The sequence below is a fragment of the Lampris incognitus genome, chromosome 18, assembly GCF_029633865.1.
Source record: "Lampris incognitus isolate fLamInc1 chromosome 18, fLamInc1.hap2, whole genome shotgun sequence".
Classification (NCBI taxonomy): domain Eukaryota; kingdom Metazoa; phylum Chordata; class Actinopteri; order Lampriformes; family Lampridae; genus Lampris; species Lampris incognitus.
In genome coordinates, this window is record NC_079228.1 from 16287632 (window position 1) to 16303535 (window position 15904).

At 45.6% G+C, this 15904-nt stretch overlaps 1 protein-coding gene across 1 annotated transcript in view; it reads left to right on the plus strand.

Annotated features, from left to right (window-relative positions):
* The window catches only part of rapgef5a (Rap guanine nucleotide exchange factor (GEF) 5a), a 71463-nt gene that overhangs the window by 7186 nt on the left and 48373 nt on the right, over nucleotides 1–15904 (plus strand). Inside the window, exons 2-5 of the mRNA XM_056298469.1 lie at nucleotides 356–406; nucleotides 3254–3360; nucleotides 4086–4207; nucleotides 7941–8118. Of these exons, the coding sequence (XP_056154444.1) occupies nucleotides 356–406; nucleotides 3254–3360; nucleotides 4086–4207; nucleotides 7941–8118 (458 nt within the window). The remainder of the gene's footprint in view (nucleotides 1–355; nucleotides 407–3253; nucleotides 3361–4085; nucleotides 4208–7940; nucleotides 8119–15904) is intronic.

Below are 15904 nucleotides of genomic sequence, written 5' to 3' on the forward strand. Positions count from 1 at the left end.
TCATCCTGCTCCACTGGCACCATGTGACACATAGTGATGCTTCATTTGTTTGGTTTATAGTAACCGAATTATGAAATTTGGAGCAGTGTGTTAGTGGGAAGTTGGACATACATCATACCCAAGATGAGCTATAGTTTTAAGCCTGCTTCAGTTTTCGTGTTCATTGAGGGACTTACGGAAAGTAAGTCGTGTGTGAGAAGTGTTTGTACTCTCGTCGGCTCTGGAGAACGTGACTAATGTTCCTGGAATGAAAAACTGGTCTTTCTCATCTCAGTCATGTTTGTAAAGTGTGTTTAGTGTGTGCATGTGTGTCTCTTTCTGATAGCTTGTGTTGTTTTTTTTTTTATCCCAACAGCAGTCACCTGATACTATCCCTGGCCCCAGCAGCGGACCCGCTGTACAGAAGGTAGGGAAAACGCTCACCTCAGATTGCACACAGATGACGTCATCCTGTTAGACATGGTGTGAAGCAAAAGTGTGTTTGTTTAGCCCCAATACAGGTGACCTCATTGTCGATATGAACTTGGGTTTTTCACAAGTCTGTTGCACCAACAGTAAAACACACACGAGCACAATGCACGTGTGCAACGAACCGCCATAATGACATTTAAAATCGTTTAAGCCCTTCCCACAGTGAAGATGTCATGAGGGTATTTTCCCCCTCTGCATTCTGACCCCCCTTTTTAAATAAAGCCTAGATAATACCTATGTGAATGTGCATTGACTTACATGATGTTCCATCAACCTGACCTCATTTAGGACAAACACAAACCGCTGCGCGGGTGCTAATCCCGTGGAAGTGCACTGACAGTTTCCTGGAAAACTCGTTTTGCACCGTTTGCAGCACTTCTAACTTGGGTTTGGCAAGGTTTCCCAACTGAAATCTGCCAATTTGATAACCTCTTCGAAATCCTTGCGCCCTTTTCTGTTTCCAGAGTGAAAACCATTGTTTGAAAATATTCATAAAAAAAGTATGAACTCTCACCTTTGTATGGTTTGTCCTACTCTTCTTTCAAATGCATCTTTCAATATTTACACTCTTGTTCTTCTTCTACGCCTTGTTTTCTGAAATCTGTCAGAAGAACACCAAGCACTCTCTTCTGCAAAGAGAACATTTTTGAAAAGAGAGGGTGTCCGGGTAGCATAGCGGCCTATTTCGTTGCCTACCAAAACAGGGATCGTCTGTTTGAATTCCCGTGTTACCTCCAGCTTGGTCGGGCGTCCCTACAGACACAATTGGCCATGTCTGTGGGTGGGAAGCCGAATGTGGGTACGTGTCCCGGTTGCTGCACTAGCGCCTCCTCTGGTTGGTCGGGGCGCCTGTTCAGGGGGGAGGGGGAACTGAGGGGGAATAGCGTAATCTTCCCGCGCACTACGTCCCCCTGGTGAAACTCCTCACTGTCAGGTGAAAAGAAGCGGCTGGCGACTCCACATGTATCGGAGGAGGCATTTGGTAGTCTGCAGCCCTCCCCGGTTCAGCAGAGGGGGTGGAGCAGCGACCGGGATGGCTCAGAAGAATAAGATAATTGGACGGGTACAGTTGGGGAGAAAAAGAGGGGAAACATTTTTTTTTCCACTTGGGTAACAGGAAAGGGTTCAGGGGTTTCAGAAAGGTCGTCAGGTAGGTAAATTTTGGTCTGTAAACCTTGCCCAAATCAAGTCAGAGGTGCCGCAAATGGAGCAAAATTCGTTTTCCAGGAAAACACCAATACATTTCCACATGACAAGGAACCACGCAGCGGTTTGTGTTCGTCTCAAGAGGGGCTATATCAGACCCAAACTCTTCTAATGTGCAAAAATAGCCTTAGCTTGGTCTCTCTCTTCTAAGATGTGGGAAATGTTTGGGTTTCTTGCAAAAACAAAAAACAACCTTTTTTTGAGTTTTTAAATGTTTCGCTTCATTGAGAATCAAAGTACATAGGAATAATTGGATAATTTGATACTCTTTCCTCCAGTCCTCTTGGAGGTCAGTGTGCAGAAGTAGCTTCAGAAGGTATGTAATGTCTTGCTCAAAGACGTTTCAGCAGGGTAGACAATTTCCGATGGGCTGGCTCAAACATCGGTTCCAACTACGGCAATACATCAAAAGTCCTGATTTTAGATTGAAAAATTCCCCTTGCCCCGGCGGCACAGTGGCTCAGTGGTTAGCGTGATCACCTCACAGCAAAAAGGTCCTGGGTTCGAGCTCCGGGGTTGTCCAACCTTGGTGGGTCATCCTGGGTCGTCCTCTGTGTGGAGTTTGCACGTTTTCCCCGTGTCTGCGTGGGTTTCCTCCGGGTGCTCAGGTTTCCTCCCACAGTCCAAAGACATGTAAATCAGGTGACTCGGCCATACTAAATTGTCCCTAGGTGTGTGTGTATGCATGTGTGTTGGCCCTGTGATGGCCTGGCAGCCTGTCCTGGGTGTCTCCCCGCATGCTGCCCAATGACTGCTGGAATAGGCTCCAGGATCCCCGTGACCCTGAGAGAAGGATGAGCAGTTCAGATAATGGATGGATGGATGGATGGATGGGATTTCCCCTTGACCCCAGAACACACAGCTGATGTAAAACTGCATCTTCCATATATGACTGTTTGGTGTATGACTGCGGACAAACACAATACATTTCCTGTCTTAGAGAGGAGGAATCAGTTTAAGTCACTGACAGCTGTGTGTAAGCATACTGAATGGCTGCTATAGGGTCTTGGTCACGTGATTTATTTGTTGTGTCTCATTATAAAATGTATTTTTGCGACTTTTTTTTTTGTGGAACTTTCCCCCTTTTTCTCCCCAACTGTATCCGGCCAATTACCCCACTCTTCCGAGCTGTCCCGGTTGCTGCTCCAACCCCTCTGCCGATCCGTGGAGGGCTGCAGACTACCACATGCCTCCTCTGATACATGTGGAGTCACCAGCCACTTCCTTTCACCTGACAATGAGGAGTTTTGCCAGGGGGACGTAGCGCGTGGGAGGATCACGCTACTCCCCCCAGTTCTTCCTCCCCCCCGGCAGGTGCCCCAACCAACCAGAGGAGGCGCTAGTGTAGCGATTAGGACACATACCCACATCCGGCTTTCCACCCGCAGACACAGCCAATTGTGTCTGTAGGAACGCCCAACAAAGCCGGAGGTAACGCAGGGATTTGAACCGGTGAACCCCGTGTTGTTAGGCAACGGAATAGACTGCCACGCTACCTAGACGCCCCCCTTTTTTTTTTTTTTTTTAATAAATTGATATTGCTAATTTTGTCTGTGTGTGTGTTTGTGTGTGCCAGTCTTGCTCCCAGAGTTTTCCATGTGCAGGGCGGGTTGTCAGGAATGCTTTCCTCTCTCATGGACCGTACCCAGCTAAAGACAAGATACACCTGGCAAGGATCATTCGGTACGTGATTGTGCATGCGAGTGTATGAGCAGAGCTGAGTCAGTGTGTCCAGCGAAGCCTAGAAAATAACTCACAGGTCATTTGTAAGGTCTTTCTGGAGTGGCCAGTAACCTGTGTGTGACAAACATGTTGTACAGCAGTGAACACGGTTCTGAAATACACACAGGCATGCACACGCATACTGAATCCACATATGGACATTAATATTAATGTCAATTTCAAACATCGTCACACAAACATACACCTTTTGAAAAGAACCACAAACACACACAAACACACACAAACACACACACACACACACACACACACACACACACACACACACACACACACACGGAGTTTATCCTGAGGGGAAATAGACAGTAAGCGTAAGTGTTTTAGGAGAAAAGGCTTACAGAGAACTAATGAATAATCAATTATTATTGATTTAATACAAAAGACAAGCTTTATCCTGGGGAAGGAGGTGTGTGCATGTTGTGTTTTGCAGGCAGAGTTAATTTTACTTAAAGCCAGAGTGGCATGTGTGTGTGATCATATGTGCTTTTGTACTGTTTTTTTTTATTATTTTGTATTGTGTGCCCTACTATGTACTCTGTGCGTATGAGCATGTTGAGTTGTTCATTAACACTGTCTAGCTATCCTTGCCTGTTAATGTTGTGCGTGTGTGTGTGTGTGTGCGTGTGTGTGCGCGCGCGTGCGCACATGCCATGTGTGTCTCTTAACAGGCGCAGTTATGTGGGCGTGGAGCTGGTGCAGTGGCTCTGTGAGCAGTGTGGTTACGTGCGCTGTCGAACCACTGCCGTGCGTGTCTGGCAAGTGCTGCTGGAGCTTGGAATCCTGCTGTCTGGTAAACAAATGTGAACACATGCGTGCGTGTTGTACCCTTAAAAAGGGAAAATGAAGAGAAAGAGATGGACTCGTTGCTTTTCCTTTGCTTCAGTGTATTGAATTAGAAACTATAAACATTTTTACAATAACGCATGTTCCTAGCACTCCAATGCAGTACAGTACAATAGTGTCTAACTAGAAAGACTACCTGCTATAGGCTTGTATATGCTTTTTAACCAAAATAAGTTAATCAATCAACTGTTACAATCTTTACCCAAAAGCAAATTATATTTTTACCTCTTTCTTAGACAGTCTTAACTATAGTACTTTATATTTATGATCATAGTTTTTTAACAGAGCGTGCATTATATATTTATTCCCGTGTAATATATTTACAATACATGATATAATTATTCTCACTGCTTGGCATCCTGCGCATCATATTCTTCGTACATTTTATAAGTCCATTATAATTCTGTTTATCCTCTTTCAATGTTGTATTCTGTAAATTGTGTAACCACAACATCTATTGCACGTTGTCTGTCATGGGAGAGAGAGCGCTTTGAGTGGCTGTTGGAGCTAGAAAAGCGCTATAAAAAATGCAACTTGGTTGATTGATTGATGAAAAACCATTATAATGTAACAATCCATAGATCATATTTCTAGTCAACTTATTGCTTAGGAATGCATTTTAACTTCGACTATTAGACTCCACATTCATAAAAGAAAACAGTTAAACCAGCAGCACACTACCATTCTGTGCTACCCCACGCTGCGTGGCGAGCACGAGATCTCCAGTAGCTAGCATAAAAACAAACAGAACTCGGCTAGTAGCTAGCATAAAAACAAACAGAGCTCGGCTAGTAGCTAGCATAAAAACAAGCAGCACTCGGCTAGTAGCTAGCATAAAAACAAACAGAACTTGGCTAGTAGCTAGCATAAAAACAAGCGAAACTCGGCCAGTAACTAGCATAAAACACATGGAACTCGGCTAGTAGCTAGCATAAAAACAAACGGAACTCGGCTAGGAGCTAGCATAAAAACAAACGTAACTCGGCTACTAGCTAGCATAAAAACAAACGGAACTCGGCTAGTAGCTAGCATAAAAACAAGCGAAACTCGGCCAGTAACTAGCATAAAACACATGGAACTCGGCTAGTAGCTAACATAAAAACACACAGAACTCGGCTAGTAGCTAGCATCAAAACAAACGGAACTCGGCTAGTAGCTAGCATAAAAACAAACAGAACTCGGTTAGTAGCTAGCATGAAAACAAACAGAACTCGACTAGAAGCTAGCATAAAAACAAACAGAACTCTGCCAGTAACTAGCATAAAACACATGGAACTCGGCTAGTAGCTAACATAAAAACACATGGAACTCGGCTAGTAGCTAGTATAAAAACAAAAGGAACTCGGCTAGTAGCTAGCATAAAAACAAACAGAACTCGGCCAGTAGCTAGTGTAGACACGTTAGCCCCTAGCTAACGGGTCTGCGGGAATAACAAAGCGCGAGGGCGCGCTTCCGGGGAGGGTGACGACTGTAAACTACTAATAAGACACGTTAGCCCCTAGCTAACGGGTCTGACCCTTTAGCCGAGCGGTTAGTCATGTCGCCTTGTGGCGCAGTACACTTCGTATCTAATCCCGCACCGGCAAAAAAAAAAATAACCGGTTACACTATCATAAAAACATGGGACTCGGCTAACGATTAGCATGTCTCTCTGCACGGTAATTTCTCAACTTGAAGACAAATATTTCATGCACATCACCGAACTTATGAAGCATTGCTTACTTGATACATTCACAAGAACGGTGGCATAACTAGGATAATTACTTTAAAAAGGGAAATGAAGATAAAGAGGCGGACACGTTGCTTTTCCTCAATGTAAAGCACTATATAAATGTAATGATTATTATTATTATTATTGAATGAGGAAAAGTCAGCGCATGCTCCCACTTGTTGCAATCCTAGGCATTACCAATCAAGCAATGAACCATTCACTCAAAACAAGTCGATCTCAGGTTAAATCTAAAGTACTCTTATGTCCAAGAATATTAATGCTGTAGTGACAATGAGCTGTTTTATGCCTATAACTATTATTTCTTTGGAGTCAAAACTATGATGAAAATAAAATATATTTTTTTAAGCCAACAAATTTCTATCTGTCACATGTGCATGTATGTATTTGTGCACAAGCAACACACACACACACAGGAGGAAAGGAGTTGTGGAGGTTGGCTCTTGAGAACAAGCAAAGTGTTTTTCTGCACAATGAGATTTTATATTTTGCAATGCCTTTTTGAAAAAAGTGAACTACCCTCTTAAGGCACTGCAGATAGCTAAAGTCCTTGGTTAAAAATAACTCGTATACAGACTTTTTTCTTTTTCTTTTTTTTTAGAGATATAGAACGATGAAGCAAAGATAACTTATTTAAAATGCATACAGCATATTTTGTAATGAAACCCTTTAGGGCCCCCAAAAGATTAACTTTGAATCCAAATTTATGGTCTTTTTGCAGTTAACCTTTAAACAGCCTTAAACTTTCCAGAGAGACAGCCAACTGGCTGGTTCACTGACCAGTTGTCACCGTCTGACACAGGGATGCCTTCCCTCCCTCAATTTATCTCATTAGGAGAGGATCCATTTTTGGCAGAGCATTTAAATTAGCATAAGGTAATGAGGTCGTCAGAGGTGCACCTACATTTTTTGCTTTACCCTACCTAGTGCCCAGCCCCCATTAGTACCCCTAACAGTGATTCTGGAAAAGTTCCCCAGCACATAGTGTAATACCTAGTGATAAATATAACCCTTTTAATTGAACACCCTAAATTTTAGCTGTTTTTGTCATTTTATGCTGGCTCCACCCTTCTCAACCGCCATAGGGGTTACGCAATGGTGGGGCCTTAGTAGAACAGGTCATGCCACTGAAATGAAAAGAGCTGAAAGTCCCTCGCACCCCCCCCCCCAAAAATGGTATGTTCTTCATACAAAGGCAATGTCGCTTCGACGAATGAGTAAACATGATCCTCTTGAGGTCACATGCTGCCTATGATCCTGTCTATAGGCCTGTGTAGTCCACTTCCACTGATAGAACGAGCGTGGACATGGTTCTGTGGAGGCGTTATGATGCTGCTCCTTGTGCTGGCTACAAATAAAATTAAAGCGCTCTTCATAATATTGTTGTGGGGATGTGCCAGTCATTTTGAAAATCTACTGCAATGAGAGTGCCAGTTACTTAGCAACAGCCATGATGTGGGCTTGCAGAGCTAATGTGTCTGCTGCTGAAAAGCGTAAGACCACAGTTAAGAGCCGCCACCTGATTTCACTTTGTGCAGAGGATCAGTGGTGGGTCAGAGGCCTAATGCCACGACACAATGGATGTTGTTCTCAGCATCCTTTAACATCAATCCAGGAATATAAGTGATCAGAGAACTTGATTATAGGTTACCATGCACGCCATTTACCATCTAAATCTACTATACAAATATTTTATAGCAAATACTACATTGCACCCAAAATGGCTTCAGGTGGGAACTTTGAAAAAGAATTGTGCAGAATAGATTTATTATTTGTTTAATGGTGGGTATGTTTGTGTGTGTGTTTGTGTGTGTGTGTGCGCGTGCGTGCATGCCTGTGTATGTGTGTGCATGTATATGCATTTGTGTGTGTGTGTGTGTGTGTGTGTGTGTGTGTGTGTGTGTGTGTGTGTGTGTGTGTGTGTGTGTGTGTGTGTGTGTCCTCTCTGCAGTGGACCAGCGTGTGGTGTTTTCAGACTCGAACTCCTATTACCAGTTCAGCTTTGAGGAGTGTGACTCAGCCTCGTGCGAGTTTCGCTCCAACGATGGAGAGTGGCCAGAGGCCGTCAGACTCCTCCTACAGCTCGCCCCATATGTCCAGTTCCGCTCGGGGGGTGGGGCCAACAGCCCGTAAGTCAACTTCTGTGACAAATTATGTACTTGTGTGTGTGTGTGTGTGTGTGTGTGTGTGTGTGTGTGTGTGTGTGTGTACACGATTGCGTGTGTTTTCAATAAACTGAAATGGGAGAATGCTGATATAAAGTCCAAATTATAACCACACATGCTCTCAAGATGTGTGAATGGAGGCGTCCGGGTGACGTGGCGGTCTCTTCCATTGCTTACCAACACAGGGATCACTAGTTCGAATCTCTGTGTTAACCTCCGGCTTGGTGGGGCGTCCCTACAGACACAATTGGCCGTGGCTTACCAACACAGGGATCACTAGTTCGAATCCCCGTGTTAACCTTCGGCTTGGTCAGGTGTCCCTACAGACACAATTGGCCATATCTGCGGGTGGGAAGCCAGATGTGGGTATGTGTCCTGGTCGCTGCACTAGCACCTCCTCTGGTTTGGCGGGGCACCTCTTCGGGGGGGGGACTTGGGGGGAATAGCGTGATCCTCCCACGCGCTACATCCCCCTGGTGAAACTCCTCACTGTCAGGTGAAAAGAAGCGGCTGGCGACTCCACATGTATCGGAGGAGGCATGTGGTAGTCTGCAGCCCTGCCTGGACCGACAGAGGGGGTGGAGCAGTGACCAGGACGGTTCGGAAAAGTGGGGTAATTGGCCGGATACAATTGGGGTGGGGGTGGGGGGGAAACGGCAAAAAAAAGATGCGTGAATGGAGGGACAGCTGAGTAGATACGTGTATAATGAAGTGTATATGATGCAGTAGATATTAATATATCAGCATCTCTGATGTATTCTCTACACTTTATCACCTCTTATTTCACCTTTATATAGTCAATCCTTGTGTGTATATCTGAAGATTGTGTTGTAATTCTATGTTAAGTACACTGTGAGAGCCACAAAACCGGAGTCAAATTCCATGCATGTGCAAACCTACATGGCCAATACATGTGAGTCTGAGTCTGATGATAGGCAGATGGATTAATCTGATGGATGTGTACTACCAACACATCACCAAGGTTTATATGGGGAGAGTAAGGTCTCTCTGAAAAGCACCAACATCTGTGTCATTCTAAAATGTCAGTCACTAGTGATGGCGAACTGACTCATACCTTAATAGAGGATGACCTCATTTGACACCGCAGCGGAAGCCCACGCCACTGGGTGTCAAGGTTGAAAGGAGGGCAAATATCAAAGTTTAGAAGCCGAGTATAGTTTTTTTCCCCAGTAGCTGATTTTAGTGTAAATATGGTGACAGTGCTATGTGGTTGAGCTTGCTGGTGCCTACAATAACATCAGCGTGCCTGCCTGCATGCATGCAAGCACACGCATGCACCCACACACCAAAGCACCCGCACATAGAGTCACACAAACTCCTGTGACAAAGTCGATCTCTTCAGGATGGCAAATCTTCGATCTGGTTGTGGGACACTCACATTGATCTTCAGGGACGGACACATGCACACGTGCATACATGCACATATGCACGCACACACACGCACACACAGTTCACAGTGTCAGCCAGAGTTCCCTGCGTTCCAGCTCCTGTGTGTGGGATTCCTGCTGAGGCTGCTACTGAACTCAATCTGTCACTCAGAGAGAGAGCGAGAGAGAGAGCAAGAGAGACAGAGAGAGAGAGAGAGACAAACAACTTCAAAACAGGCGTGTGCAGAGAGGAAGACATAGAGGGAGATGTAAATGTCATCCTCCATTATGTAAAGCCCGTGCATCATATCATGTGCACTGTGTACAGTAGATATGTGTAAAAACACTGCACAGACTCTGCCCTGTGCACACTTGTCAAGATGATTTAAAATATCTGAAGTACAACTGTTTCTACCGAGAGAGCGTTAAACAGCTTTCCTCACCATAATATCACAAATAATACCACTTTCCTTCATGATATCCGAAGCTGCCGAGCGTTTTAGATGCTGATGGCCGGAGGAAAAGATTTCCATTTAGCGGCTAACAAATAGGAGACGTCATCTAAAATGGTATTTAATCTTTTTTTGGACCCTCCTCCCCCTTTTCTCCCCAATTGTACCTGGCCAATTATCCCACTCTCCCGAGCCGTCCCGGTCGCTGCTCCACCCCCTCCGCCGATCCAGGGAGGGCTGCAGACTACCACATGCCTCCTCTGATACATGTGGAGTCACCAGCTGCTTCTTTTCACCTGACAGTGAGGAGTTCTGCCAGGGGGACGTAGCGCATGGGAGGATCACACTATTCCCCCCAGTTCCCCCTCCCCCCCAAACAGGTGCCCCGACCAACCAGAGGAGGCGCTAGCTAGTGCAGCGACCAGGACACATACCCACATCCGGCTTCCCACCCACAGACACGGCCAATTGTATCTGTAACGCGGGCATTCGAACTGGCGATCCCCCTGTTGGTAGGCAACGGAATAGACCGCCACGCCACCCGGATGCCCTTAATCGTGATTTTCTTTTTTATCATTAACTTATGTTTTATCATAGTATTTGAGCCATTATATATATATATATAGCCTGCAATTCTTGTTTATATATATATAGCCAGCAATAGCCTACAATTCTTGTTTATATATATATATATATATATACACAAACAAGAATTGCAGGTTGTGGTTAGTGTCTGGGCTTTCCTTTTTGCTAGAATGTGGCCTGATGAGTTAATCTTTTGCTTGTAGTGCAGGATCATGGGTAAATGTCTCCACTGCTCCGCCAACCTCCATCGTTCTGCGCTCCTCTACGTAGACAATGAACCCTGACAACTTTGCTGCTGTTAGTGGCTGTCAGTTCATTCTTCCATCCTTCAGTTTTAAAGGAGCTTAAAAAAACCTCGTCCTTCTTTCCCTTTGTGTCTCCTGTCGGTGTCTGCCTGCACCGTTCCCTCTTCCCTCTCTGGCACCGGTGATACGTAGCCGAGGTGTCAGGCAGAAGGGCTACATGTCCTCTGTTAGTAAAACCAGCACACACATCTGATCACCGTGTTTCCCACTGCCGCATCCATCATGCCCTTATCAGATCACACACACGCACACACACACACACACACACACATGCAGAGCTTTATCGTTTTTCCTCCACCAGTGTTATCAGTGCCACTGAAGCTGTTGTATGTAAATTGTGTGTGCGTGTGTGTTTTGCGTGTACGTGCTTGAGTGCTAGGGGGAGAGATGGAGTGTTTGGTTGGTTATTTGTGTGTGGGAGAGGTTTTTGTGTAGGTGTTCAGCACCGGCGCTGCTTCAGTAAGAGGGAGCATATTAAACGGGGCTCCTGTGGGTGCAGTTGGTCTCTGCTAGAGACGGCACACCACACCCGCATAGTACAACTCTGGGAATATTACAGAGTTTACCCCCAAACAACCCCCTGTTTACACAGTGGGCTAACACACCCACATACGCTCACACACACACACTCACACACACACACACACACACACACACACACATGCACACATCTACACACACGCACATACATACACGCACAAACACACACACATACATACACGCACAAACACACACACATGCACATACACATATGCACACACCTACAAACACACATACATACTCGCACAAACACACACATGCACGCACACACACTTACACACGCACGCACACATGCGCACACATACATACACACACAAACACACTCATACACACACACATGCACACACACACACGCACAAACACACACACACAGCCTAAATCCCACCAATGGAGGGGTGTATCTTGGGTGTAGTTGACATGGAGCCACATGAAAGGAATGGGGCGAGGGGGCTGCTGGGAGCAGAGACACGCAGTACAGTAACGCTAGAGAGAAAGACAAGAGGGAGGGTGAGAAAAAGCACAGCCAGACTCACATGCAAACGCAACTACGGAAGCGTATCAGGGCCACCAACGCAGCGTTTATTTATTTATCAAAAAGAGGGGGCACACGCGGGGGTTTATATTCTGAGTTTAAAGTCAGAATTTCTAAGAAAAAAGTCAGAAATAACTTCTGAGAAAAAAAACTCAGAATTCCTGAGAGTAAAGTCAAGAGTTGCTGATAAAAAAGTAGGAAAGATATTCCGCAGAAAGATAGAGTGGGTCAGATTAACATGACAGGATCCACACCTTGAGGATCGATTCATTTGATAATCTGTCGTGTCACATCTTGTTGCACCACAAATGCCTTTTGAATAGCACGAAGATGCACCCAGCGATAGATAGCCTTGCATTTGGCCATTTCTCGATAGTTCCTCCTGCACAAAGGCCGTTACCTCGTTTAAATCCCCAATGATTTCTCCTTCTGAAAAGATCCAGTTCGCAACAAGGTCCCTTCAGAGTATGAATACACTGATTTTGTGCCAGCAGAATTTCCTTATTACTGTTCCCACTAGAATTTCCTTATTAATGAATCCAATTAAAAATTATAACTTGATAAGAGCGTTCATGTCATCCACCCCCCCCCCTTTTCTACCCAATTGTAACCAGCCAATTACCCTATTCTTTCAAGCCGTCCCGGTCGCTGCTCCACCCCCTCTGCTGATCCGAGGAGGGCTGTAGACTACCACATGTCTTCTCCGATACATGTGACGTCCAAGCCACTTCTTTTCACCTGACAGTGAGGCGTTTCGCCAGGGGGGTGTAGCACGTGAGAGGATCATGCTATTCCCCCCAGTTCCCCCTCCCCCCTGAACAGGAGCCCTAACCGACCAGAGGAGGCACTAGTGCAGTGACCAGGACACATCCGGCTTCCCTCCCGCAGACACGGCCAATTGTGTCTGTAGAGACGCCCGACCAAGCTGGAGGTAACACCAGGATTTGAACCGAAGATCCATGTGTTGGTAGGCAACAGAATAGATTGCTGGTTCGAATCCCTGTGTTACCTCCGGCTTGGTCGGGTGTCCCACAGACACAACTGGACGTGTCTGGGGGTGGGAAGCAGGATGTGGGTATGTGTCTATGTCACTACACTAGCGCCTCCTCTGGTCGGTTAGGGCTCCTGTTCAGGGAGGAGGGGGAACTGGGGGGAATAGTGTGATCCTCTCACGTGCTACATCCCCCTGGCAAAACGCCTCACTGTCAGGTGAAAAGAAGTGGCTGGTGGTAGTCTGCAGCTCTCGCCGGATCAGCAGAGGGGGTGGAGCAGCACCTGGGACGGTTCGCAAAATAGGGTAATTGGCTAAGAACAACTGGGAGAAAACGGGGGGGGGGGGGTAATTCTGGCTTTAATCTCAGAATGCAGGGCTCCAGATGGTGGCTAGAATGGTCGCCAAGGCGAATAACTTTTTAGTTTTGCGACCATTTTTTCTGACAGTCACCAGTGGCCACCATTACCTACAAGCAAAAGAATAAAAAGGAAGAAATGGCCATATGGTTTGTTTGTGTACTGAACCTTCATCTACAGTTGCGCCTTCGTCTACCTGCCCTATTGCGCTAGCTCCTACACAGTTTCCATTACATAAACCTGTCTGCTCTCCTGTGCTACAGTGGTTGAAGTGTCGGCTGTACGGATGAACAGGAACCGTGGTTGACGATAGTTTGACGTCAAGTTTATCGGGTTGAAAATTTGAAGTGTTAACTTTATGAACGATGTTTAAGTCAGTTCGATAGAGTTTGAATTTATAAGTTAGATGTAGATAGGGTTCGAATTATGGGGGAAGCGAAGGGGAGCATGCCTCCCCTGAAAAGGACATGAGCTCCCCTGAAAGTCTACTTTGAGAACGTTAGGGGGCGCTCTGAAACATCATCCAGTCTTGTGTCACAGGTTATAGATTTGCATTTCTCTGTACATTAAGGTTCCTTAAATGGATAGTAGTGGAAAATATGCCAATGTTATGTTTATTCGCTCATTACATTACAATTTCCGAACATTTGTCTCCACTATAATAAACATAATGCTGTGTCTACTCCTGCTGTGGCCATCCACGCGTGGTGATGCACTTGAAAAATAAAAACGTTCGTGTCAGCACTTGAACTTCTTTTCACCGAGTTGGCTAGCTAACAAGTTAGCTAATGCGTTATATGAATGGTAAATCGTTAGAAAATTGTGATTTATTCAGTATTTTTGAACACTATGGATGAGTAGTCAGAATGTCAAAACAAGACCCCAGGCCCCTGCGGTCGCTTCTGACCTAAGATAAGAATCAGGGAATTACTTGCTTGAGTTGTGCGTTTGTGAGGAACGGCTCTAGTCCTGTTTACTATTTATGGGTTTTTTTATGATTGTTATGTGATTCTGTTCCTTAACTGCAGCAACTTGTCTATTCTGTTTTTCCCACAGCAATTGCCGCCGTGAGCTGTGTCACAAAGTAAAGTCATTCTCTCAGTCATGGACGACCTGACAGGGATGTTCAAAATTCCCCGGAATAATAATAATCTAACTAAAATGGAAGGAGTCTCTGTCTGTATGTCTGTCCTTTGATTTTCTTAATAATAATAATTATAATAATAAATCAATCTTATATAGTAGCACTTTTCTAACACTCAAAGTCGCTTTACAATAAACGGGGTGAAACAAGACAACAGATATACATAACACAGACATATGGGGTGGATGGGAAGGGGGGACTACGAGAGGGAGAAGCGGCAGCCACACATGACGCCAGTACTCGCCGACTTAAAACAGATACAAAAGGGCAAGAAAAATAAAAAACAGCAGCACTGTAGACGTTGATGTTGTGTAGAGGTTTACTCCCGTAGCCTATTCCTCTCCCGAGGTATCCACTAGGCAGGGGCACTATTTAACCCATAGCTGGGTGCTGGTTTGTGGGCACCAGGGAATATCAACACACCGGTGGGCCTGGCTACCGCACGTCTAGGGGCCAGACCTCCTCCGAGTCCCTTGTAGTTCAGCCAGGGCCCAAGGTGTACCCAGTTACTGTGTGTCGCTACGAGGAGGCACCACATAGGGCTTGCTGTTGGAGAGGCTATGTACTGGCAGGGAGAGACTTATGGGTCAGCTCTCCTGTTTGTATTTCTGCTAGCCAGCGGTGAAGGTTGAGAGTGAGACATGACAGGCACAAAACACTACAACAACACACTAGACGCTTCACAACAACCCCACTTCTTACAAAAGAATGTCAGATACTGTTAATCCGATTGACTTCACCCTTGGCCGGTGCGCCATGATTCAATTCAATTCAGTTCAATTTTATTGTCATTAAAAACAATGTGCAGGCACATGTTAAAAATGAAATGAGGGCTGTGGCTTCACCAAACAGTGCAAGACAGACAGAGACAAACACAGCAAACACAGTATGAGATATACACACATGAAGACCAAAAGCTAAAAATAAGTTAAAAAAAGAGCAAGAGTACAAAATATTTAAAAATATCTACAGACATTGAGTGAGTGGTCAGGTTCAGGTGGGCAACAGCTTGTGGAAAGAAGCTGTTTTTGAGCCTGGTAGTGCGGGCTCTAAGGCTCCTGTAGCGCCTCCCAGAGCGCAGGGGGGATAACAGTCCATGGTTGGGGTGGGTGGGATCTCTGTTGATGCTGAGACCCCTTCGAAGGCAGCGTTTGTGATAAATGTCTTTTATGGCTGGGAGCTGGGTACTGGTGATATGCTGGGCCGCCTTGACGACCCGCTGCAGAGCTTTCTGGTCTACTGAGGTGCAGTTGCCGTACCACACTGAGATGTAGCTGGTCAGGATGCTCTCTATGGTGCAGTGGTAGAAGTTGGTGAGAATTTTGGGGGATAGACGGGTGCTCCTCAGCCTCCTCAGGAAATGCAGGCGTTGTTGGGCCTTTTTCACAAGGGCCTGGGTGTTTAATGTCCAGGAAAGTTCCTCGCTGATGTGGACTCCAAGGAATTTAAAGCTG